Below are 10,886 nucleotides of genomic sequence, written 5' to 3' on the forward strand. Positions count from 1 at the left end.
TCTAATCTGAGTTTGTTTCAGTTGGTTCCATCTCCTTCCAGCATTCTATGAAGAGTAAACAACATTGCCCCGTGGAAATGTTCTTTGAATTTACACATAATCCTGTCACCATTTTAGTTTTTCTATAATAAAACATCTTTCAGCCTTTCAACACAATCGGAAAAAACACACGCATACATTTCCCCTTGTAACAGCCTGATCCAAAGTCAACAGATCGGCATAATATGCTGGCAATCAACTGTGGCTCAAGTTACTGCCAGGATTTGAAAAGCTGGATAGGCCCACTGGAAACAACTTCCCAGTGTATTTTAAACTGTTGTACAACTGGCCTCTAAACTTCTTTTGAAGTACCTCCACTTCGGACGCTGAAGAAAAAAATAGCCTAAAGCCCTCTTCTACATTTCTGAACTACTGTATATGACAATGTTATATTTCCACTCTATGTATTAATGTGCCTTTTTTGTTCCATGCCAAAGCAATGAAAAGATGGCCTATAAATACTATTAATAAATAAATGTTTTGGGCTCTTGGAACAGGTTTGTTGGTTCATCTTGAGATCCGTGACTCTTGGCCACACATACAGGAGGGTGCAGATAAACCTACAGCTATTTTATATATATATGGCATTATTTATGTTCCAGGGAGAGATGAGAAAGTATACAAAATCTAAAGGATAGCAATTGTCAGGTACAAGTGAATTATCAATGTTTAGCAGACTTTATTTAAAAGGTCCACAAGGAAATTGCAAAATCCAATTTATTCTTTGCTATTTAATAACAACAACAATAGAGACCTGGATGGAACGCCTTGATGAGTGTTCCTGCATTATGTTTGTTAGGTGGGCTAGCAGGTGGTTATGGACACAAAGTAAAAAAAATGGTATAAACAAAGTTCACAAAATGGCCTAACTGCAGGGCAAATGCTGTTGCCTAGTTCATCACTCACAGCATCTCAGGAAACGTCCGACATATTCTACCATATTCTATATGGCAAGGTAATCAGAAACAAATATGCTTTTGTTTGTGCATGAGAGGGAATGCAACACTGTTTTCAACCTGCAAAATATTTCACTGACAGTGTAACATCCCTGCTACTGAATGGAAATCTCAAGTGAAAACAGGGGAACTATAGACAGTACATCAAAAAATAATTACTACTGCATATCTAGTATGCAAAGCGATGCAGTGCAGTAAGGTTCTTAACTGGTTAGCCTACCCTCTCAAGGAGGGGGTGTTTCTGTGTGAAACACCCCTTGGGGTTTCACACTTGAGGTGTTTCACATGATTTACAGATCAGTGTTGTTGTTTGGGGTACATTTTGGGTTTAAATTTCCAAGTATTGAAGGCTCCTTCCACAGCTTTTGGGAGATATATTGGATATCTTTCTATTTTCTTTCTGGAGATAATTGTTCTTCCTTGGCTCTTTCCTTCTGATTGCAGCGTTCTTGTCTTTGCTCGTGGGGCAGCATCCTGGGAATATCTCCGAGGTGCTCGAAGAATCCAGTTGGAATGTAAGCTGTGCTCTCTTGAGCTAGTAACCACTGAAACAAAAGGACAAGGTTAAGAGAATACCACACTACCAGCACCATATTAACACCACAGCACTCTTTTCAAAGGATTTTACAGATCATTTTCCTGGCACAATACCAGGGCAGAAGGATGATTCAGTCTGACAATGAAAATTTAAAGCAAGAGCAAGCAAATATTAAAATTAAAAGCTGCACCTTCCTTCCTTCCAGAAGTTGTCACAATTCTAAATGGACTACAGATAGAAGACTACCAGCTGCAACTTTGGGGGGGGGGGCTGGGGAGGTAATGCAATGCTGGGAAAAAATGCTGTTCAATTCCTGCCAGATGTGCAGTTTCTAATGGTAAAGGATTGCTGCCCCAAGAAAAAAATGCAAATGTAGCAAGAAGCAAGCAAGACCCATAACAGAGAAATGTCCCGATTCCTCTTTAGGGTCCTGGGCCCCCACTGGAAGTTCCAATGTCGGCTGGAAAAACCTCTTCCAAGTACAGTTGGTGTCCAGATGTGTGGTATTGTTCAATGAATGCAGAATAATATTTCCAAAGCTCCTTTGTGTTTCAATAACGTATGTGGGTATGTGACAATTCTGAAAGAGCAGATATCTAAATAAACCGTTTTTTAAAAAGGGAGTCCTAATTGGACTTGAAAGTTATATAAATAGTGGTGATCTGGTTATACCCATCTCTGCATTTTAACTTGAAGTCAAGTGTCATAGATACTCATCTGTATTCTCTTTTTTAAAAACAGACCACAATGTACATAACAAGAAGTATCCAGGGTGTTAAATGTAGTGCCCCTGATAGAATACAAGCTTTATTATTTTTTACAAGCTTGTCTTCTTTACCTTTTGAATAACTTCTAACATGCGTCATCCTTTTTTCCTGACAGTACTGTGTTACATTTAAGTATGTAAGGTAGTTCGTGATTCTGAAGTCACTGTGTGAAAAGTCATCCTGGACACAGATTAGTTATATCTAAGGGTCAAATCTTAAAGTGGCTTCAGTGTGGCATGATTTCCTTTTCTTTCATTTATTTTATTTCAGAAAGGAATCGAGTGATAAATAGCCATAGCATTGATCTGTGGTCCATCAAAAACTCTCTGGGAGATGTCAGACATGTACTTACCATCAAAATCTACATCTGCATGTGGATGATCCCTCACAAATATTTTCCGATGCCTCTCTGCATCAAGTTCTGCAATGATTGAGTCAAAATAAGCAATCGCCTCAGTTATCTCAGCATTAAACTGTGAGACTTTTCTTTCTGCTGAGATCTGTTGAATAAAATAAAACCACAGTAGTTTAACTACAGATAAATTAACAGTATTAAAAATGTAAAACATGGATCTCTGGAAAGACGAAAAATTTTGGAAGTAGAATTGCCTGTGCTGTTTGGTACAAACCCTCTTTGATAATTGACTCAGCCCGTCTTTAAATATTTTGCTGCTGATTTATATTTGGACTGTATTTTTAATTTATTCATTCATATTTGGGCATAATGTTTTAGTTTTAGCTTCAGTTTTAGCTTTCTGGAAAGCAGCCTCAAGGGCCAGATGTGGGTCAAGTTCAGAAACAAACGAACAGAAACTAAATGCCCCCCCTCGCATCTTTACTGTCAGGATAAAATGCAGGGGAGGAGAGTCACAGATGCTTGTTTGAGCCCATAAGAGGCGAGGCAATTTGCAAATGTAACAAATGAATCACAGGGCATTGGTCGCCCTGTGTGATGACCTACTGAGGGAGGCTGACAGGGGCAAAGTGTCCCTGCTGGTCCTCCTCGACATCTCAGCGGCTTTTGATACCATTGACCACGGTATCCTCCTGGGGAGGCTCTCCGAGTTGGGAATTGGTGGCCTCGCATTGGCTTGGCTCCGTTCCTTCTTGGAGGACCGCCCCCAGAGAGTGCAGCTTGGGGAGAGCGTCTCGGCCCCGTGGAATCTCAATTGTGGGGTCCCACAGGGGTCGATCATCTCCCCAATGCTGTTTAACATCTATATGAGGCCGCTGGGTGGGGTCATCAGGGGGTGTGGAGCCCGGTGTCATCAGTATGCCGGTGATACTCAGCTCTACATCTCCTTTCCACCTACCGCAGGAGAAGCCGTTCTGTCCCTTCAGCGCTGCCTGGGGACCGTACTGCAATGGATGCAGGAGAACGGGCTGAGGCTGAACCCGGACAAGACAGAGGTACTAAGGGTGGGTGCCCCCACTGTCGGGAACTTGGGAAACTCCCTCTCTTTTGGGGGGGTGACCCTTCCCGCTAAGGATGGGGTCCGCAGCTTGGGAATCCATCTTGACCCGGCGCTCACTATGGAATTCCAGGTGACGTCGGTGGTCCGAACTGCCTTTTACCATCTCAGGCGGGTGGCCCAGCTGCGGCCCTATCTTGATGTTGGGGCGCTCACCACTTTGGTGAACGCGCTCGTAATCTCAAGATTAGACTACTGTAATGCGCTCTACGTGGGGCTACCTTTGAGGCTGCTGCGGAAACTTCAGGTGGTGCAGAACGCGGCGGCCAGACTCCTTAGTGGGGTGAAAAATTTCCAACATATCTCACCCACTCTGGCCGCATTGCACTGGCTGCCCATCCAATTCCGCATCGACTTCAAGGTGTTGATGCTCACGTACAAAGCCCTAAACGGTTTAGGGCCTCGATATTTGGCGGAACGCCTTCTACCACCAAGTTCTACCCGTGTCACTCGCGCGAGCCAGGAGGTGAGGTTGAGGAGCCTAACGCCGAGGGAGGCCCGGAAGGAGAAGACCAGAAATCGGGCCTTCTCGGTGGTGGCTCCTCGCCTCTGGAACAACCTTCCCCCGGACATTCGCGCGGCCCCCTCGCTGGGTATTTTTAAAAAGCAATTAAAGACAATGATGTTTCGGCAGGCCTTCCCCTCATCCCCCCTTAGCTAATCCTGATTTTCCTTTTTTCTTTTTCTTAGTTTATAATTTTATGGTTGAAAGTTTTCTTCTTTGTAAATTCGTTTTTAGTCATTGTTGTACCCCTGTTGTGAGCCGCCTAGAGTGGTCTATTGACTAGATAGGCGGGATATAAAATAAATAAATAAATAAATAAATAAATAAATAAATAAATAAATAAATAAATAAATAAATAAATAAATAAATAAATAAATAAATAAAACAAAAACCTTAGGGGATGATTCAGTCCACACCATAAGTGAAACATACTCATTGCATTTGTAAGAGAGCGTGACAGAGTGGCGGTGGGTAGTGAAAGACAATGTGGTTTCTCCATACACACTAAAGGGGAGGCATGACATTCACCTTTATCCAGTAGTGTCATATTGGGCATAAAGGATTTGGGGTCTAAGTAATGAAGAGGCCACACAATCAGAAATTTGGCACAGTTGTAGCACTTCAAAACTCAATTAGACATCATTGCAGAAGTGTCAGGTTTCAACTCATCTGATAGCATGCTTGTGAAATAAGGGCTAATTTTGGATAAAGTATTAGAGTGATTACCATGACTGGAAACAGATGAGTCAGTTGTATCAAACTGAAGCTTAGGATACATATATGTGCAAAAGTTAATCAATTTATCAAAATTAATGGGGACCAGAGACATCTCTTTTATGCAGTGTGCCGTTAATCACACATCCTTAGCCATATGGCTGCTAAGTGGCATAGTTTAATATTTTCTAAAAATTGGACTTCCGCAGTTGATTCAGTTGCTGAGAAACTCTTCACTTTCAATTACTCTCTGTTATTTTTTAAACTATGTAACTGGAGTGATCTACAGACGTTGAAAGTCAGTCTTATCAAAATGCTTGCCCGCTTCTGATGAGTGGGTTTGAGAGAGAAGTGAACAGGGCTCTCTTTCTAGATGAGAGTATATTGTGAGTAGTTGTGAGGGAAAATGTTGTGTAGTAGTCTGACAGTCAAACTTTGACCTGGGTAGTCTCGGTTTTTGTTTCCAGAGAGACATAAGATCTTGGCCAGCCACACTTTCAGAATATGGCCTTCCTCACAGATCTGTTTTGAGGATAACATGAGGACATGAGGTTTTGCCATATGTTGCACCTTGAACTTCTTAAAGAAAAGGCAGATTATAAACATAATGAGTAAACAAACAAACAAACAAACAAACAAACAAACAAAGAATAGTGTGAATGGATGTGGAAGAGAAACCAAGTGGGAAATGGACTGCAAGAAAATCTTACAAATAAACAAAAACATGCCATATTTTTTTTCAGATTACCTCTTCATGTGCTCTCCTTGTTATTAGCTTCTCTAAATAATTATTTTTAAATCATTGAGTGCAGTTTCTCCCTACCTTGGATGGTTGCAGAGGAGGAGGTGGGGCTGGTGGCTTTTTTCTGGCGTTGGAAGACTTTGTAGACAAGGGAGAAATCTGAGACGTCCTGTCTATAGACTTCAGATCTTTGATGCTCTCGATGTATTTTTTCCTCAAAGCGAGCAAATCCTGCAAGTACTGCAAACAGTCGTGCGTCTTTGAGTACATCCATGCCCTTTCTTCTTCTTTCACCTGGAGGCAAGCAACTGAACCGAGACTGGTGGTGCTTTTGCTCTTTTTCAGCGATTCAACGAGTTTCGGTTCCTCGCCTCCAAGCACGTACATAGAAGTGCTACGTATCAACCGCACAGCAGAGCCATCGCAAGTAGGGATTCCGTCCGACAGACTCCTCCTGCGGGGGCTGGGATGAAACATGGAGTGTATCTTTCTGAACATTGTGCAGTTTCTTCTTCACCCCATCCATGTAGCTTTCATCCTCATTTAGGACTCCATTTTAGCGCAGGATCCTTGCCTATAGAAGCCTTGTCACAGAAATCCACTTTGCAGTTATAACCTAGTGTACTGGTGATCCAGTCTTCTTCAGTTTTGTATCTTCAATTATTTCAGACCATTCTCAATTATGAAATAATGCACATTTCCTCGGTGGTCTCCTTCTTTACAACACCAACATTTATATTCACCTTACGGCTGCGCAGCTGATTGCCTTCCTTGTGCTGACCATGGTACTGAATGGCTCTTAGGAATGAAGAATGAAGTCAAAGTACATTTTGTGATGAGGTAACCGGAGATGATTCAGTAGAGCTGATAATTTCATAAGATTAAATTAAAAGATGACAACAAACTGGGATCCACCAGCATTTCTACCACTTGCCTTTACATTAGATAAGCCCATTGCAGAAGCAAGCAGCAGTTCAACTGCTGTTTGAAAAGATTAGGTTCTCTCTACTATGGCAACCGAGAGATGGTTACAGCTATCTGATAACAGGCCTTTGTTAAGAAGAAACCGAACTAGGCTATCAGGATCCATTACAGGCATTTGCAAAAGTATAAGCATGGGAACCTGGACATCAAATGAAATGATGGCCCTAGACACACTTGCCTAACAAACTGTTGTGGGTGGAATTTATTTATTAACACCTTCGGCTGAACATGTTCTCAAGATTAAAACAAAGAGATTCCAGCAGCTCTCATAATGGATCTGTAAATTCTGGATACTGCAAACAATCCCAGTAGAATTTCTGCTCTATACATATGGAAGGAGCCCCTGACGCCCTTCTGATTCTTCCTGCCATCTTACAAATGTGACAGGTTGTTAGGAGGAACAAAGACAGAAAAAGGAAACTCTCCTGTACCATTTTAATCCCCCCCTCCCCACTGCCCTCATGGATGACATTTCAATGCCGTTTGGGCAAACGTGGACATCACTTACACTTCATTTGTTGTTGTTGCTTTGGGGTAACTTGGGTTGGGGTATGGGATACAGAAGGTAAAAGGAAAGAAAATTGGGGTTGGGGGAAGGAGAAACTAAAATATACTAACATCCATTCTATTCATATTACAATATCCAGGTTCAAAATTTGCTATTCTACTATTTTCTGCCTTACATATTTTAATTCACATTTTGATCTATGTTATTTGAGCACTATCTGATGACTCTAACCATTTGTAAAATAAGTCCCATCTTTTACTTGCCTTTTGTAATGGACAGCCCTTCATTACTTCTGATAAAATGTCCATTCCTGCCATTTCCTTTATCATCTCCATAAGGTCTCCTTGTTTCGGTACCACTTGACTTTTCCAATTTTTAGCATAAAGAATTCTTGCTGCGGTGACTATATATCGATCTATACTGTACATTTCTTTGTTTTATCTATATTTTCGGGTATCATACTCAATGAAAACAGTTCTGGGGTTAATGGAACCCTACAAAGCAATATTTGTTGTAACACAGTATGCACTCCTATCCAATATTGTTTCGCTACTCTACAGGTCCACCACATATGATAATAGCTTCCCCCATGTGCTTCACAACATCACTTACACTCCAGAGGTTTCCAAGAAGCATGCAGTGTAATTGCTCTGCATGGTCTATGTCTTTATCTAAACTTGGGTCAAGTACGAGTGAGATTTTAGAATCCTTGTGATCTTGAGATGCCTTTGAGGACATGCACTGATTTGAATGGTCCATATCTTGATCCAGACATAGTAGCTGGTAAAGACCCAGATGTGCCTGAGTGTCAACAGAACACAACCCACTCCAAAGGAAGTAAATGCCTCTTGGCACATGATGTCGCCTTTCATAATTTCTGCCTCAGTGTTTTACTTTAGGATATTCTTTCCAGCCTCCACATAAAGGGTTGTATCCATTTCACACCCATAGCTAGTAAAATATGCACTCCCAAACTCCCCCCCCCCCGACATTTACATCACAGAAAACTAGCAAATAAAAACCTTTGGAGTTGCTCACTAAAAATGCAGAGATATGCAAACGGGGCCTAGAAGATTCTTGGAAAAAGCACAGCTCCTGGGGTTCCTTTCCCCATAACTGAGAAAATTCTCCCATAATTCTCCCATCAAAGGCATTTTTATTTTGCCATCACCCAGACATCCCAATCAACTTATTGCAAGAGAAATAGTGAATTGTACGTAGACCCCATGCCTAGGAAGAGCCAGGTTGGAGTCTCTCTTGACTCATGAAACTCACTGCATGTCATTGGATAACCAGTGATGGACACTGCCTTCAGACAAAGGTGGAAAAATGGGCCAAATATGGGGGGGCGTATGTGCTATTCCATGGCAACTACATGGCAGAGCAAGGAGCCTCATACTACAACAGATCCTTCATATCCCTTTTGGCATCTGTAGGGCTAAAAAGATGTTCAGTGGTGTGAACTGAGACAAGGGGAAATAAAAAGCAATACAGTAGAATTTGCTGCTGGTACCAAAAGAGAAGGGGAGTGACAACTGAATTCCCCCAGTAATGATTGTACAGGACCTTCCAGGACACTTGAACCATTGAGAGAGGGCTAAGAACGAGTCACCAGTGCAATCTGTGAATATACCACTTTACAGCTACTCCATCATCCTCATCTGTGGAGTTATACGGGGAGGAGAAAGACTTGCACTGCTGTTTACAGAACCATTCTGCCTTCTGCCTTATTTTTCTCTTACTCTGCCTAGTTTACTAAACTTTATGGAATTATTACTGTATTTTTCCATGTATAAAATAACACTTTTTCCTTAAATAATTTGAGAAAAAAATTCAGGGTCATTTTATACATGGAAAGCAGCTGTTTACCGCTGCCTTTTGCAAAGGCTTAGCAAAAAGGAAGGGGAGGGGTTTATCCCTTCCTTTTTGCTCAGCTCTGTGCCTTCTCAAAAGGCAAGGAAAAGCGCCAGTCACTTTGACAGCCGTTTTCCTTGCTTTTTACGAAGGCACGGGGCTTAGCAAAAAGGGATCCCTTTGATTCCTGCTTTTTCTAATTTGGGTGTCTTATAAACGGAAAAATATGGTATTGCATGTTATGACTGAGTGTTTGTGCATTCCTAGAAAAGGATGGACACTGTATGGGTTTTGGGTGGAGAGGACACACACTTATACCTGTTTCCCTGCCTTTTTTCGTCTTTTTAACTTCTGGTCTAGTGGTGCAGATACTGCAGTATCTTGGTTTACAAATGCCTCAGTTAACATAATTTTCGGTTTACAAACGGAAACCCATTGAAAATAATGCCTCGGTTTGCATTCTGTTTGTTTCAGTTTACAAAGGAAGATTCCCCAGGATGCATTGTGCCTGGAGGTTTATAGTGGCACCACCGTTCCTATGGCAATCTGCATTCCGGTTTACAAATTTTTCGCTTTATGTAATGTCCTGTAGAACGCATTAATTTTGTAAAACAAGATATGCCTATATCAGCCGCTGCCTGCTGGCCTTATTGCCATAGGAGGCCCAGGGAAGCCAGACTCTTTTCACTACCCACAGTCTAGTAGGTTTTCCTCCTCCCTTCCCACTGTTGTTTCTTCTTCTTTTACTCACTGGGGTGGTGATGCCAATACGTAGGAGCACTGGAGTGGGAGTGGGGATGGGAGTTGAGTTGAGTAACTTTACATCCTAGAATTTTTCAAGAACCTGATTCAGGGACAGCAGGCAACCGGGCAGTAGAGGCATGATGCTTTCTTCCTTTGGTGGCCCAAGCCCAAAGACAACTTGGGAGCTGCCTGGACTGCATACTTTAGAATCAGGCAACTGGCACCTCATTAATTAGTCACAATTTGCCACTGCAACTTAAGAGATTTCATTTACACACGTTTTCCGTGAGATTCTGGCCTCAGGGTTTAAAGTCGACCATGACCACCAAACTGGGGCTGCTACATAGCACACATAGGTCATCGTTGTTTGCACCCTGCCCCAAACCAATTAGTTCATTCATTCAAATTATAACCATTCCAAACACTATCCTGTGTGGTTTACACCAGGTTAAAACTTACAAACCCTCAATATACAATAACATGTGAGTGGGTTCAACTTTGGGAAGACCCCATTCCTTTTCTTGTCCCCCAGAAGTGGAGACAGGCCTTCTTCATAAATGTTTCTTTTATTTTCAAACACTGGAGAACCATGAACAACAACTTCAGTTGTACCAACAGGTCCTGCAGTTTCCCTGCATTCAACAGAACAGTCCCTTAACTCGGGCGTCACAAGACAGTTCATCATCGGGGGGGGGGTTCACGCCAAACCATTTGTGATCTGTGAGTTTTCTCATGGGCTTCCTCAGACTGGTAACAGGGGTGCCGAGCCCACTCTCCCTCTGTGGGCATCTCTGGATGCAACATCACCACTAGTTTGGCCCCTTTCTTCCATTGATCTTCCTTCTTGGGACAGACATCTACCCTCCCTTCCACTGGTTCTGCTTCCCCCAGCTGCACTACCAGTCCTTCCTTTCTTTGTTTTTTCAGCTCTTCTCCCTCTTTTCCTGTTTTACTCCCCTCAGGTCTCGCACTGTGATATTGCTGTTTCCTTTCTATTTCTTCAATGGGCAGTTTCATTTTAACACGCTCTCCTGTCCAGGGGTCTTCCATTTCTAACCAACCC

General features: G+C 42.2%; 1 protein-coding gene across 1 annotated transcript; it reads right to left on the reverse strand.

Moving 5' to 3' along the window:
- Window positions 1–742: 742 nt before the first annotated feature.
- C1H13orf42 (chromosome 1 C13orf42 homolog) lies at window positions 743–7,766 on the reverse strand. The gene is made up of 3 exons (XM_073002288.2): window positions 5,815–7,766; window positions 2,653–2,800; window positions 743–1,540 (listed from the first exon to the last, which is right to left on the reverse strand). The coding sequence occupies exons 1-3, from the start codon at window positions 6,229–6,231 to the stop codon at window positions 1,293–1,295; spliced, it is 813 nt and encodes a 270-aa protein (XP_072858389.2). The 5' UTR covers window positions 6,232–7,766; the 3' UTR covers window positions 743–1,292.
- Window positions 7,767–10,886: the final 3,120 nt, after the last annotated feature.

This window comes from Pogona vitticeps, chromosome 1 (genome assembly GCF_051106095.1).
Source record: "Pogona vitticeps strain Pit_001003342236 chromosome 1, PviZW2.1, whole genome shotgun sequence".
NCBI classification, from domain to species: Eukaryota; Metazoa; Chordata; class Lepidosauria; order Squamata; family Agamidae; genus Pogona; species Pogona vitticeps.

Coding starts and splice junctions, on each gene's coding strand:
- C1H13orf42 (XM_073002288.2), bottom strand. CDS start 6,231: ATGTTCAGAAAGATACACTCCATGTTTCATCCCAGCCCCCGCAGGAGG. Junction 2,801..5,814: donor CTCCTCTGCAACCATCCAAG/GTAGGGAGAAAC, acceptor TTTATTCAACAG/ATCTCAGCAGAAAGAAAAGT. Junction 1,541..2,652: donor TGCAGATGTAGATTTTGATG/GTAAGTACATGT, acceptor CTTTTGTTTCAG/TGGTTACTAGCTCAAGAGAG.